The sequence below is a fragment of the Coregonus clupeaformis genome, chromosome 6 (genome assembly GCF_020615455.1).
Source record: "Coregonus clupeaformis isolate EN_2021a chromosome 6, ASM2061545v1, whole genome shotgun sequence".
Taxonomy (NCBI): domain Eukaryota; kingdom Metazoa; phylum Chordata; class Actinopteri; order Salmoniformes; family Salmonidae; genus Coregonus; species Coregonus clupeaformis.
Genome location: NC_059197.1, coordinates 42442970 through 42457693, shown reverse-complemented (window position 1 = coordinate 42457693; position 14724 = coordinate 42442970). Strand labels below are relative to the sequence as shown.

Here is a 14724-nt window from a genome sequence, read left to right as displayed (position 1 = left end):
GAAAAGAAGGGACAAGTAAAGAAAAGAAACTCAAACAGATTGTAATATAAAGCACACACACACACTCTCTGTACCCTAGTGTCTCACCAGTGAGGATGATGGTGAGTCCCTGTCTGTGCCTCCTCTCAGACGAAGATCTTGGCGAGTGCGTCGGCGCCGGCCGAGGCGATGAAGGGCTGCGAGGGGTGGAAGGCCACGTCGTGAATGGCCTCGTCATGCTTCTTCCTGTGGGCCGTGATCTCCTGCACACACGTCCTGTTGTCCAGCATCCACAGACGCACCGAACAGTCATGGCCTGCAGGGGGAAGCAGAGAGCACAGTCCGAGTACAGCGGAATCATCAAATCAAATTTTATTTGCCACATGCACCGAATACAACAGGTGTAGACCTTACAGTGAAATGCCTACTTACAAGCCCTTAGCCAACAATACAGCAAAAAATTAAATAAAATAATAATAATAAAGTGTTAAGTAAAATATAGATAAGTAAAAAATAAAAATAGCAAATAATGAAAGAGCAGCAGTAAAATAAAATAACAGTAGCGAGGCTAAATCCATGGGGTACCGGTACAGAGTCAATGTGCGGGGGCACCGGTTAGTCGAGGTAATTGATGTAATATGTACATGTGGGTAGAGTTAAAGTGACTATGCATAGATAATAAACAGAGTAGCAGCAGCGTAAAAGAACAATGCAAATAGTCCGGGTAGCCATAACTAGCTGTTCAGGAGTCTTATGGATTGGGGGTAGAAGCTTTTAAGAAGCCTTTTGGACCTAGACTTGGCGCTCCGGTACCGCTTGCCGTGCGGTATCAGAGAGTAGAGTCTATGACTAGAGTGACTGGAGTCTTTGACAATTTTTAGGGCCTTCCTCTGACACCGCCTGGTATAGAGGTCCTGGATGGCAGGAAGCTTGGCCCCAGTGAAACACTGGGCCATACGCACTACCCTCTATAGTGTCTTGCGGTCGGAGGCCGAGCAGTTGCCATACCAGGCAGTGATGCAACCAGTCAGGATGCTCTCGATACTGTATAACCTTTTGAGGATCTGAGGACCCATGCCAAATCGTTTCAGTCTCCTGAGGGGGAATAAGCTTTGTCGTGCCCTCTTCACGACTGTCTTGGTGTGTTTGGACCATGATAGTTTGTTGGTGATGTGGACACCAAGGAACTTGAAGCTCTCAACCTGTTCCACTACAGCCCTGTCGATGAGAATGGGGGCGTGCTCAGTCCTCTTCTTTTTCCTGTAGTCCAAAATCATCTTCTTTGTCTTGATCACGTTGAGGGAGAGGTTGTTATCCTGGCACCACACGGCCAGGTCTCTGACCTCCCTATAGGCTGTCTCATCGTTGTCGGTGATCAGGCCTACCACTGTTGTGTCATCGGCAAACTTAATGATGGCGTTGGTGTCGTGCCTGGCCATGCAGTCATGGGTGAACAGGGAGTACAGGAAGGGACTGAGCTCGCACCCCTGAGGGGCCCCCGTGTTGATGATCAGCGTGGCAGATGTGTTTTTACCTACCCTTACCACATGGGGGTGGCCCGTCAGGAAGTCCAGGATCCAGTTGCAGAGGGAGGTGTTTAGTCCCAGGGTCCTTAGCTTAGTGATGAGCTTTGAGGGCACTATGGTGTTGAATGCTGAGCTGTAGTCAATGAATAGCATTCTCACGTTGGTGTTCCTCTTGTCCAGGTGGGAAAGGGCAGTGAGGAGTGCAATTGAGATTGCATCATCTGTGGATCTGTTGGGGAGGTATCCAAATTGGAGTGGGTCTAGTGTTTCTGGGATAATGGTGTTGATGTGAGCAATGAACAACCTTTCAAAGCACTTCATGGCTATGGGTCGGTAGTCATTTAGGCAGGTTATCTTAGTGTTCTTGGGCACAGGGACTATGGTTGTCTGCTTGAAACATGTTGGTATTACAGACTCAGTCACGGACATGTCTGTGAAGACACTTGCCAGTTGGTCAGCGCATGCTCTGAGTACATGTCCTGGTAATCAGTCTGGCCCTGCGGCATTGCGAATGTTGACCTGCTTAAAAGTCTTACTCACATCGGCTACGGAGAGCGTGATCACAGTCATCCGGAACAGCTGATGCTCTTATGCATGCTTCAGTGTTGCTTGCCTTGAAGCGAGCATAGAAGTGATTTAGCGTGTCTGGTAGGCTTGTGTCACTGGGCAGTTCGCAGCTCTGCTTCCCTTTGTAGTCTGTAATAGTTTGCAAGCCCTGCCACATCTGATGAGCGTCGGAGCCGGTGTAGTACAATTAAATCTTAGTCCTGTATTGATTGACTCTTTGCCTGTTTGATGGTCCGGGAATTCTTATAAGTGTCCGGGTTAGAGTCCCGCTCCTTGAAAGCGGCAGCTCTACCCTTCAGCTCAGTGCGGATGTTGAGTGTAATCCATGGCTTCTGGTTGGAATATGTAGGTACGGTCACTGTGGGAACGACGTCATCGATGCACTTATTGATGAAGCCAGTGACTGATGTGGTGTACTCCTCAATGCTATCGGAAGAATCCTGGAACATATTCCAGTCTGTGCTAGCAAAACAGTCCTGTAGCTTAGCATCTGCATCATCTGACCACTTCCTTATTAACCGAGTCACTGGTGCTTCCTGCTTTAGTTTTTGCTTATAAGCAGGAATCAGAAGGATAGAGTTATGGTCAGATTTGCCAAATGGAGGGCGAGGGAGAGCTTTGCACGCGTCTCTGTATGTGGAGTAAAGGTGGTCTAGAGTTTTTTTTACCTCTGGTTGCACATTTAACATGCTGGTAGAAATCAAGTAGAACGGATTTAAGTTTCCCTGCATTAAAGTCCCCGGCCACTAGGAGCGCTGCCTCTGGATGAGCGTTTTCATGTTTGCTTATGGCCTTATATAGCTCATTGAGTGCAATCTTAGTGCCAGCATCGGTTTGTGGTGGTAAATAGACAGCTACGAAAAATATAGACGAAAACTCTCTTGGTTAATAGTGTGGTCTGCAGCTTATCATGAGATACTCTACTTCGAGACTTCCTTAGTATTAGATTTTATGCGCCAGCTGTTGTTTACAAATATACATAGACCGCCACCCCTTGTCTTACAAGAGTCAGCCATTCTATCCTGCCAATGTAGCGTAAATCCCGCCAGCTGTATGTTATCCATGTCGTCGTTCAGCCACGACTCGGTGAAACATAAGATATTACAGTTTTTAATATTCCGTTGGTAGGATAACCTTGAGCTTAGGTCGTCCAATTTATTTTCAAACGATTGAACATTGGCTAATAGGATTGATGGAAGAGGCAGTTTACTCGCTCGCCGTCGGATCCTTACAAGGCCTACGTCCATGATATCTCCGTCTCTTTTTCATGCGAATGACGGGGATTTGGGCCTTGTCGGGTGTCTATAGAATATCCTTTGCGTCCGACTCGTTGAAAAAAACGTATTCGTCCATTACGAGGTGAGTAATCGCTGTCCTGATATCCAGAAGCTCTTTTTGGTCATAAGAGACGGTGGCAGAAACATCATGTACAAAATAAATTACAAATAACGCGAAAAAACACACATAATAGTACAATTGGTTAGAGGGCCGGAAAACGGCAGCTATCTCCTCCGGCGCCATCTTGGATCAATGTTATGTGTTTAGAAACAGTGTTTCCTGCTCCTGGGGACCCAAATGGGCTGCAATTGTTGTTGTTTTTACCCTAACACTACACACCTGATTCCACGACTAATCAACTCATCATCAAACCTTTGATTAGTGGAATCAGGTGTGTAGTGCTAGTGCAAAAACAAGAACAATTGCAGCCCTTTTGGTCCCCAGGACCAGGATTAAGAAACACTGGGTTAGAGTTCCAATACAAGACAGGGTACTCACTGCCAGAGATGAGGTAAGTGCCTTTGGGGTCCGTGGTCAGACAGGTGACTGCATCCAGGTGTGCCACCATGGAGTGGATCACTTTACCTGGTAACACACACAGATGGGCATTCCATTTAATTTAATTTAATGATAAAAGCAAGTTATGGCGCTATGGGCTAGTTCGACCCAGATAAAACAGATCAAGCACGAGGCCTAATTCTGGCGTAGTTACATAAAGATAGGACTTAGCAGTGGAGAGGGGCTGACCTGTCTTGTTGTCGAGATAGCGGATAGTGCGATTCTCGTGTGCGGTGATGGAGATGGGCTCAGAGGGGTGGCTGACCACACAATTAATCAGCTCACTGCCTGCAGGGGGCGACACACACAGATCAGCTCACAAACACACACAGATCAGTATTGAGGGAGATCCTCCTGGCTTCTCTCAAGGAAGGGGCACAGAATGATGAATTATTTCAATATATACACTACCGTTCAAAAGTTTGGGGTCACATAGAACTTGCCTTGTTTTCGAAAGAAAAGCAATTTTTTGGTCCATTAAAATAACATTAAATTGGTCCGAAATACAGTGTAGACATTGTTAATGTTGTAAATGGCTATTGTAGCTGGAAACGGCAGATTTTTTATGGAATATCTACATAGGCATACAGAGGCCCATTATCAGCAACCATCAGTCCTGTGTTCCAATGGCACGTTGTGTTTGCTAATCCAAGTTTATCATTTTAAAAGGCTAATTGATCATTAGAAAACACTTTTGCAATTATGTTAGCACCGCTGAAAACTGTTGTGCTGATTAAAGAAGCAATAAAACTGGCCTTCTTGAGACTAGTTGATTATCTGGAGCATCAGCAATTGTGGGTTCAATTACAGGCTCAAAATGGCCAGAAACAAATAACTTTCTTCTGAACCTCGTCAGTCTATTCTTGTTCTGAGAAATGAAGGCTATTCCATGCGAGAAATTGCCAAGAAACTGAAGATCTCGTACAACGCTGTGTACTACTCCCTTCACAGAACAGCGCAAACTGGCAGCTTCATTAAATAGTACCCGCAAAACACCGGTCTCAACGTCAACAGTGAAGAGGCGACTCCGGGATTTCTTTGGCCCAGTCTAGAGCGTACGTGCACGGTGGTAATCAAAATTGGCACATTTTAAAACTGTCATTTTGTGAGGAGACTCCCAGTAGATTACAACGGTGATGGACAGAGAGTTGTGGATAAAAAAGTTAACAGTATGCCGCTACGTGCAACGAGAATAGCCTATGCAGCTGCCAACAACTCAAATATGTTGACACATTTACGCCGACATCACCCCAGTATACCGGAGCAAGACGGAAACGCAAAGAATCAACAACACAACATTGTCTCCCCTCTGCCCTTGGCAGCAGATTCTGACTGGGCCAAAGAAATTACAAGAGTGATAGGTAGGCTATGTTCATATTTTTTTTACAGTCTTTGGTTTATAGCCGCGGATATGAGCCCATTCTCAGTGGTTGAGAATAGGGTGTTTCAGCACCTCGTGAAAGTGCTCGAGCAACGTCACGAACTTCCCTCTTACACTCATTTCAGCAAACAGCTAGTACCCGCTCTGTATAAGCAAGCCAAAGACAAAGTTTTCAATGAATTGGCCAATGGACCCGGTGTTGTGCTTCCTTAAAAGTGACAGCCCATCACATTACCCCGGATTGGAGATGTACTGTGCTACAGACACGCCCCCTTTATGAGAGTCACAAGTGCGTTGTCATGGTGCGTTCGTAACCATATGGGAAGAGGGAATTTACCACATATGACTGGGAAAAAACCACTTAAATGGCCCTCCAACTGGTAATTACTAGTGGGAAACTCATCTATCATTCTGAGCACCCACTTCTCCCACATGGTGACCTCTGACATCACCTACTAAGGAAACGGCCTCTATAACAGCATTTTCAGCAGTTCAATGCAACAACAAAACAAGATTTATAAAAATCAAGATATTTTTTTTTTTACTCTATACATTTTTTTAAAGCATGATAGCTGTACTTTTAGTCTATAGTTGACGCAGTTTGTTGGTCATTAGCCAATCAGCGTTCTTCAACGAGTCCAAATCACATTAATGCCTCTAACTGGTATTTACGAACTCACAACTGGTAAATTCCCACCTCCCACATGGTTACAAACGCAGCATCTGTGTGGAAACTTGAGAGGCCCAACATAACAATCCTGTCTCAACAGACAATGCCAAGAAACATTGTGAATGCTAAACATTGTGAATGGCATTAAAATGTTCTCGTTGTACCAAAACTGAACCGTGACCCTAAAACCGCAATAGGTACCGAACTGTGGGTTTGGTGAACCATTACACCCCTAGCCAACACTGTACACATATGTGCCAGAGGCTGCGCCATTACCGCTAGACCAGCCAGGGCACAGGAAGCATTCGGACATTATTAGAACATGCCCTAGGACTCACCGTCCTTAGTCCCGGTCTCCAGGACCATGATGCTCTGCTCTGTGTTGAGGTCATAGAGCAGCGTCTCGCCGCCGTCAAATGACACCACCGCCTGGTCGGGGTCAGAGTTCACAAAGGCCACTGAGGTTGGTGTTCCGTGCTCTGAGGGAGGGGGGAGGAGAGAGTTAAGATATCACTCACACACACACACACACACACACACACACACTCACCTTTCTCCTTGTTGAAGACGGAGAGACAGGGGGCAGAGTTCTGGGGGTCCCAGATGCGAACGGTCCCGTCTGCAGAGCAGGAGGCCAGGCGATGGTGGGGGACAGAGTACGTCAGACCCCACACTGAGTCCTCATGACCCGACAACACACTGCTCTCTATGCCCGGGTCTACACAACAAAGAGACACACACACACACACAAATGGATTCTACAACGTGATGAAACTTTATTGCTCCTTGCTGAAACAAGCAAGGTGTTGTAGCAAACGAGTCTTCGGTTGCCTAGGTCAGGTGTTTTCAAACTGGGGTCCGCGGTCCCCGATTTTCTTTTGGGGGGGGTATTTTTTTTAAAACAATAACTTTTATGAATATCACTAGCTACAACTGAATACCATCATGGATACCATTTTTATGTCTTTGCGTCCAGTATGAAGGAAGTAAGAGGTAGATTCACGAGCTATTGCTAACTAGCATTAGCGCAATGACTGGATGTCTACAGGAACAGTTAGCATGCTAGCTGTTACTGTTAATCCAACTCTGGGGAAGTATGTAGATAAATGACTTCATTGCCAAAATCTCGAACTATCCCTTTGATATGGAGGAAATTACACCTCTTCCAAAGAACTGTGTGGAGGTCCAAAAAATTCCATGACCGTCACAGCCCTAATGTCAGTCATTCTGTTTTCATGGAGATGATAGTGATGATTGATGATAATGTGTAATCCACTGACTCAGAGCTGAATACGTTAGCTGGGGATAAACCTGGCTAGTCCTGACTGGTTGACTGGAGGTGAAAGGTAACAGAGGGGTCAGACAGGGGTCAGGGACTGACCGTAGTTGTCGTAGGGATCCACGTTGAGGTCTGGGATCTTCCAGCAGCGCACGGTTCCGTCCAGACCCCCGCTGTAGCACGAGTCGCCGTCCTCTCCCATGGCCAGAGACAGAACTGCACCACTGTACACACACACACAAAATTACTCAAAGATTAGCTATTAAACCAGAAACACACCAAAACACGTGATAGTTGCAACAAATGTGTGTATGTGTGTGTTTGCGTGCGTGTGTGCGCGTGCGCTCTGAGCTCACCTGTGGGCTCTGAAGGTGTAGATGGGCTCAACGTCCAGCGCTGCATTTCTGTGGAGGCAAAGACCAAAAACGATTTAAACATTTACACATTACAGCACAGTGTTATAGCACACTACCAGACCTCATTCAGTTTCTTTCCCACTCCTGGGCCTGTATTCATAAAGCATCTCAGAGTAGGAGTGAGTGCTAATCTGGGATCAGTTTTGCCCTTTAAATCACACTGAATAAGATTACATGGACAGGAGGGACCTGATCCTAGATAAGCATTCCATTTTGATGATACACTTTTTACAAACAGGCCCTGATATTCGTGTGTTATGTTCCTGCTATTCCTTAGGCTCTTACTTCTTGGAGTGTATCGCCTTGTTGAGGTTCCACAGCTTCAGGGTTCCGTCCTCGGAGGCTGTGAGTAGAACAGCCTGGCTGGGGTGGAATGTCAACGCTCTGATGGCATCAAAATGGCTACGCAGCGTGAAACGAGGGTTCCACGTCTTCTTGAACTCCTCCCGGTTATCCTGCAGCTACACGCACACAGGGGTCAGAGTGTTGGTGATGGTATTCATTTAGCAGCATTGGGCCGCCACTGCTAAATTGTTGCCGCCAAATAAAAAATTAAAAATGTGGTGGGGGGATGGTTAAAATGTTTTCAGTGTAAACTTAAGCGACTAAAACCAGATACAGTGGGGGAAAAAAGTATTTAGTCAGCCACCAATTGTGCAAGTTCTCCCACTTAAAAAGATGAGAGGCCTGTAATTTTCAACTATGACAGACAAAATTAGATTTTTTTTCACAGAAAATCACATTGTAGGATTTTTAATGAATTTATTTGCAAATTATGGTGGAAAATAAGTATTTGGTCAATAACAAAAGTTGCTCAATACTTTGTTATATACCCTTTGTTGGCAATGACACAGGTCAAACGTTTTCTGTAAGTCTTCACAAGGTTTTCACACACTGTTGCTGGTATTTTGGCCCATTCCTCCATGCAGATCTCCTCTAGAGCAGTGATGTTTTGGGGCTGTCGCTGGGCAACACGGACTTTCAACTCCCTCCAAAGATTTTCTATGGGGTTGAGATCTGGAGACTGGCTAGGCCACTCCAGGACCTTGAAATGCTTCTTACGAAGCCACTCCTTCGTTGCCCGGGCGGTGTGTTTGGGATCTTTGTCATGCTGAAAGACCCAGCCACGTTTCATCTTCAATGCCCTTGCTGATGGAAGGAGGTTTTCACTCAAAATCTCACGATACATGGCCCCATTCATTCTTTCCTTTACACGGATCAGTCGTCCTGGTCCCTTTGCAGAAAAACAGCCCCAAAGCATGATGTTTCCACCCCCATGCTTCACAGTAGGTATGGTGTTCTTTGGATGCAACTCAGCATTCTTTGTCCTCCAAACATGACGAGTTGAGTTTTTACCAAAAGGTTCTATTTTGGTTTCATCTGACATTCTCCCAATCCTCTTCTGGATAATCCAAATGCACTCTAGCAAACTTCAGACGGGCCTGGACATGTACTGGCTTAAGCAGGGGGACACGTCTGGCACTGCAGGATTTGTGTCCCTGGCGGCGTAGTGTGTTACTGATGGTAGGCTTTGTTACTTTGGTCCCAGCTCTCTGCAGGTCATTCACTAGGTCCCTCCGTGTGGTTCTGGGATTTTTGCTCACCGTTCTTGTGATCATTTTGACCCCACGGGGTGAGATCTTGCGTGGAGCCCCAGATCGAGGGAGATTATCAGTGGCCTTGTATGTCTTCCATTTCCTAATAATTGCTCCCACAGTTGATTTCTTCAAACCAAGCTGCTTACCTATTGCAGATTCAGTCTTCCCAGCCTGGTGCAGGTCTACAATTTTGTTTCTGGTGTCCTTTGACAGCTCTTTGGTCTTGGCCATAGTGGAGTTTGGAGTGTGACTGTTTGAGGTTGTGGACAGGTGTCTTTTATACTGATAACAAGTTCAAACAGGTGCCATTAATACAGGTAACGAGTGGAGGACAGAGGAGCCTTTTAAAGAAGAAGTTACAGGTCTGTGAGAGCCAGAAATCTTGCTTGCATTTTCCACCATAATGTGATTTTCTGGAAAAAAAATGCTCAATTTGTCTGTCATAGTTGACGTGTACCTATGATGAAAATTACAGGCCTCTCTAATCTTTTTAAGTGGGAGAACTTGCACAATTGGTGGCTGACTAAATACTTTTTTCCCCCACTGTATAAAGTACGTAAAAAAGATAATGGAGCTATGTATTTATAAAATCATCTTTAAAAACGAACAACTACCAAAATAAAAACTAGACAGTGAGGGAGAATATATAAAATTCCCCAAATGTCATTTGCCATTGATTTTGTTTTAATGTTTGAGATAGCAAGAACACAGCCTAAGCCATGGCAAAATGTGTAGAATTGCAGGAAATTTGCTTTAAAGAGGAAACACTGGTGTGTGTGTGTGTGTGCGAGCACGTACAGTACCTGTCAAAGGTTTGGACACACCTACTCATTCAAGGGTTTTTCTTTGTTTTTACTATTTTCCACATTGTAGATTAATAGTGAAGACATCAACACTATGAAATAACACGCGTGTATTCGTAGAAACCAAAAAAGTGTTAAACAAATCAAAATATATTTTATATTTGAGATTCTTCAAAGTAGCCACCCTTTGTGCGAAGCTGTCATCAAGGCACTCTTGGAATTCTCTCAACCAGCTTCATGAGGTAGTCACCTGGAATGCTTTTCCAACAGTCTTGAAGGAGTTCCCACATATGCTGAGCACTTGTTGGCTGCTTTTCCTTCACTCTGCGGTCCAACTCATCCCAAACCATCTCAGTTGGGTTGAGGTCGGGGGATTGTGGAGGGCAGGTCATCTGATGCAGCACTCCATCACTCTCTTTCTTGGTCAAATAGCCCTTACACAGCCTGGAGGTGTGTTGGGTCATTGTCCTGTTGAAAAACAAATGATAGTCCCACTAAGCTCAAATCAGATGGGATGGCGTATCGCTGCAGAATGCTGTGCCTTGAATTCTAAATAAATCACTGACAGTGTCACCAGCAAAGCACCCCCACACCATCACACCCCCTCCTCCATGCTTCACGGTGGGAACCACACATGCGGAGATCATCCGTTCACCTACTCTGCGTCTCACAAAGACACGGCGGTTGGAACCAAAAATCTCACATTTGGACTCATCAGACCAAAGGACAGATTTACATTGCTCGTGTTTCTTGGCCCAAGCAAGTCTCTTCTACTTATTGGTGTCCTTTAGTGGTGGTTTCTTTGCAGCAATTCGACCACGAAGGCCTGTTTCACGCAGTCTCCTCTGAACAGTTGATGTTGAGATGTGTCTGTTACTTGAACACTGTAGCATTATTTATTTTTTTTGGGCCGCAATCTGAGATGCAGTTAATTGCCGATTTCTGAGGCTGGTAACTCTAATGAACTTATCCTCTGCAGCAGAGGTAACTCTGGGTCTTCCTTTCCTGTGGCGGTCCTCATGAGAGCCAGTTTCATCATAGCGCTTGATGGTTTTTGCGACTGCACTTGAAGAAACTTTCAAAGTTCTTTAAATTTTCCGGATTGACTGACTTTCATGTCTTAAAGTAATGGACTGTTTTCTCTTTGCTTATTTGAGCTGTTCTTGCCATAATATGGTATTTTACCAAATATGGCTATCTTCTGTATACCAACCCTATCTTGTCACAACACAACTGATTGGCTCAAACGCATTAAGAAGGAAAGAAATTCCAGAAATTAACTGGCAGACCTGTTAATTGAAATGCATTCCAGGTGACTACCTCATGAAGCTGGTTGAGACAATGCAAGATTGTTCAAAGCTGTCATCAAGGCAAAGGGTGGCTATTTGAAGAATCTCAAATATAAAATATATTTTGTTTAACACTTTTTGGGTTACTACATGATTCCATATGTGTTTTTTCATAGTTTTGATGTCTTCACTATTATTCTACAATGTAGAAAATAGTAAAAATAGAGAAAAACCCTGGAATGAGTAGGTGTATACAAACTTTTGACTGGTACTGTACGTCTCTGTTGTACGTGTGTGTGTGTGTGCGTGTGTTCAAGTACTCACATCCACGGTGAGGTCGTTGTCATTGGCGACGGTGAGGTCAGCCAGCTCTCCCAGGTTCATGTCTCCGCCCCCGACGGCATCCAGGATGAAGACGTCAGAGGAAAAGCCCAGAGCGCCACCTTAAGGAGCGGAGGAAGAACAGCTCTCAATACTAAACCCACTACCACATTAACCCACAATCTTATCAATACTAAACCCACTACCACATTAACCCACAATCTTATCAAAAACACATCCCTTCCCCTTTTCTAATACTAAAACAATGACCTCTTCAGAGCAGTATCCCTTTAGACGAGAGCGAGAGAAGCAATTGAGCTACTTTGGTATTTTGTATTTTTTTAGGATCCCCATTAGCTGTTGCAAAAGCAGCAGCTACTTTTCCTGGGGTCCCACGCAGCACATGAAACATGACATAATACAGAACATTGTAGAACATTTGGCACAACCAGACAGGGAGAGGGGGAGAGTTTTTGGGGGCGGGTGTTGTCTTACCTTCCCCGGAGCGAGACTGTCCCGACACAGAGGGGGGCGGGGAGGGTTTGGGGGGGAAGTCCGACATCATGCCCTGTAACTTGTTCCTGCGGTTCTCTGAACCAGGCCAGAGGAGAGAGACACAAACACACACAGTCATGCAGAGGGGGAGAGAGAGAGAGAGAGAGAGAGAGAGAGAGACAGAGAGAGAGTCAGAGAGAGACAGATAGAGAGAGAGAGAGAGACAGATAGAGAGAGAGAGAGACAGAGAGAGACAAAGAGAGAGAGAGAGAGACAAAGAGAGAGAGAGAGAGAGAGAGAGAGAGACAGAGAGCGTGAGAGACAGAGAGCGTGAGAGACAGAGAGCGTGAGAGACAGAGAGCGTGAGAGACAGAGAGCGTGAGAGACAGAGAGCGTGAGAGACAGAGAGCGTGAGAGACAGAGTGTGAGAGAGACATAGAAGGAGAAAGAGAGAAGTAAAGGACGAAATAACACATGGCCATGCATACAGAAGGAGAGATGATGAGCGAACAGAGAAATAGAAAGAGACAAACCCACAAACCCACAAACAGACACGGACTGAGAGACAGGCCAAGAGGTGGATAAAGAGATAAAGTAGACAGACACCAAATAGCATGCTTTATGCTAACAGAACACATTGCTCCAGATAGAGACACACGTGGATGACAAAGGCACACATCCAAACAACAAATGTGATAGTGAGACACACAGACACTGGTTCACCATAGACAATGGTTTATTGGCAGTAGAGGTGAGAGTACAGAACATATAACTCCCTAGAAAGAGAGAGACGGATAGGGATGAAGGGAGAAAGGGATAGACAGACAGATAGAAAGAGAAGACAGACGGAGAGACAGACAGGTGTGGTTGAGGCGGTTGCTACGACGATGGCGTACCTAACTCCCGGCCGTCCCCTGAGACCCGGGCCTCCCCCGCCCCCTCCCCCTCCTCCCCTGATCCCAGGAAGTCAAACTCGCTCAGGGCATCCTCTGAGTCATCTTCATCCTCCTCATCATCAGGGTCCAAATCTGTGGTCATGGGCTCAGTCCCCATCTACACACACAGAGAGAGAAGGGCTTTAATACACACAAATAAACACACACACAGGGGTATAATCTAACACACACAAATTTTGCCGTGTTGACGTACTCGGACCTTAACGCGGGGCTTCTTGTTCTTGTTGCGCTGCCCGTCTATACAGTCCGTGCCCATGCCCTGGAAGTCATCTTCCTCATCACTGTCATCCTCATCATCATCCTCGCAGCCGTGTAGAAAGGGGATCTTATCCAGCACCGAGCCGCCCAGACGCTCCTTAGAACCATCCTTCCCCACCGCGTTCCTACCGACACACACACATCAGAGACAACCCACACACACATATCCGAGGCAACATACAACTCCAACAACAATACTGACAGCACATTACTGACAGTTATAGAAATTTTACAAAAATATGCAATACACCACCACAGACATACTACTGATCAACTTCACAGCGACTACTATGGAGACAAGCTTTGATTCATCACTGTCCACAGCACCCTACACCGAGGACAGGGGTATGTGTATGGGGGTCTCACCTCTTGATCTGCTCCTCTATCTGTCTGATGAGGAGTGACTCCCCCCCTGCCAGGGGCTCGGGGTCTGGGGGGGGCTGCTGCTCGCTGCTGGCCGGGGTCCCGTTAGCCTCGGGGCTGGTACGACCCAGCAGGGAGCGTACACGCTTCGAACGCATGTCCAGGATGGTGTCCGAGTAACCCACCTCCTCCAGGTACCTACACACACACACACAGCGCACACACACACGCAAACCATGGACACACACGATTAGCCTCTTCATTCAGACTCAACAGTTCATTAAAAGTATTGAGGACAGTGCTGCTCTCGCTATGGGGAGGAAGCCTTACTTGCGCAGTAGCTGACGGCCCTCCTTCCAGGACATCTGATTGGCTGGCTCAGATTCGGACTCTGCTGGCCCATTAGGCACTGCGGGGTAGAGGAAGAGTCAATTAGAGGAGGAAGCTCTAATGTAACAGAAGCAAGCACCCCCTCACACAGCTAACTGGGACAGATGTGGAAACAGAAGCATGGGGAAGTTACTAGTTCTGCTTTAGAATGCATTAGATCTAGGCTACACAGTGAACCAATCACTGATGCAATCATTAGACCATCCAGACATTCTCCACAGTGAAAAGCCCAAGTCTGGTATCAAATATAGTGAGCTGACATAGAGGGATGCCGCGATAGTTTTACATGGAAAATGTTAACGTCTTCTGATAGCCTAGAGCAGGGATGTCAAACATACGGCCCGTGTGCCGGATCCGAGAGGGTCCAATCCGGCCCACTGGTAGTTTGAGTAAAAAATATCTTATAATGTTTTTGTTTTTTTGGGGGGTGGGGGGGGCGAACTCAATATACTTTAAAATTACTAAAACTGTGTAGAAATGATAATGGACCTACATTCATACAGTTTCTTGACCGTGTCCAGCTCGCTAATGATCACTGAAGTCAGGGAGCATCAAAAACTATGGCTAGAGGACTATTTTTTGCAAATTTGGACGTCG

General features: G+C 45.9%; 1 protein-coding gene across 2 annotated transcripts in view; it reads right to left on the bottom strand.

Annotated features, from left to right (window-relative positions):
- LOC121568448 (striatin-4-like) overlaps positions 1 to 14724 on the bottom strand; it is a 33021-nt gene that overhangs the window by 4284 nt on the left and 14013 nt on the right. Inside the window, exons 4-17 of one of the 2 annotated variants that reach the window (XM_045220827.1) lie at positions 14068 to 14146; positions 13741 to 13935; positions 13310 to 13499; positions 13057 to 13213; positions 12161 to 12256; positions 11669 to 11787; positions 7940 to 8115; positions 7595 to 7642; positions 7341 to 7462; positions 6510 to 6677; positions 6298 to 6438; positions 4098 to 4196; positions 3849 to 3935; positions 88 to 295 (exon numbers count right to left, since the gene is read on the bottom strand). In XM_045220827.1, the coding sequence (XP_045076762.1) occupies positions 126 to 295; positions 3849 to 3935; positions 4098 to 4196; positions 6298 to 6438; positions 6510 to 6677; positions 7341 to 7462; positions 7595 to 7642; positions 7940 to 8115; positions 11669 to 11787; positions 12161 to 12256; positions 13057 to 13213; positions 13310 to 13499; positions 13741 to 13935; positions 14068 to 14146 (1847 nt within the window). In that variant the 3' untranslated portion in view covers positions 88 to 125. The remainder of the gene's footprint in view (positions 1 to 87; positions 296 to 3848; positions 3936 to 4097; positions 4197 to 6297; positions 6439 to 6509; positions 6678 to 7340; positions 7463 to 7594; positions 7643 to 7939; positions 8116 to 11668; positions 11788 to 12160; positions 12257 to 13056; positions 13214 to 13309; positions 13500 to 13740; positions 13936 to 14067; positions 14147 to 14724) is intronic. The other variant, XM_045220828.1, reaches the window with a different exon arrangement.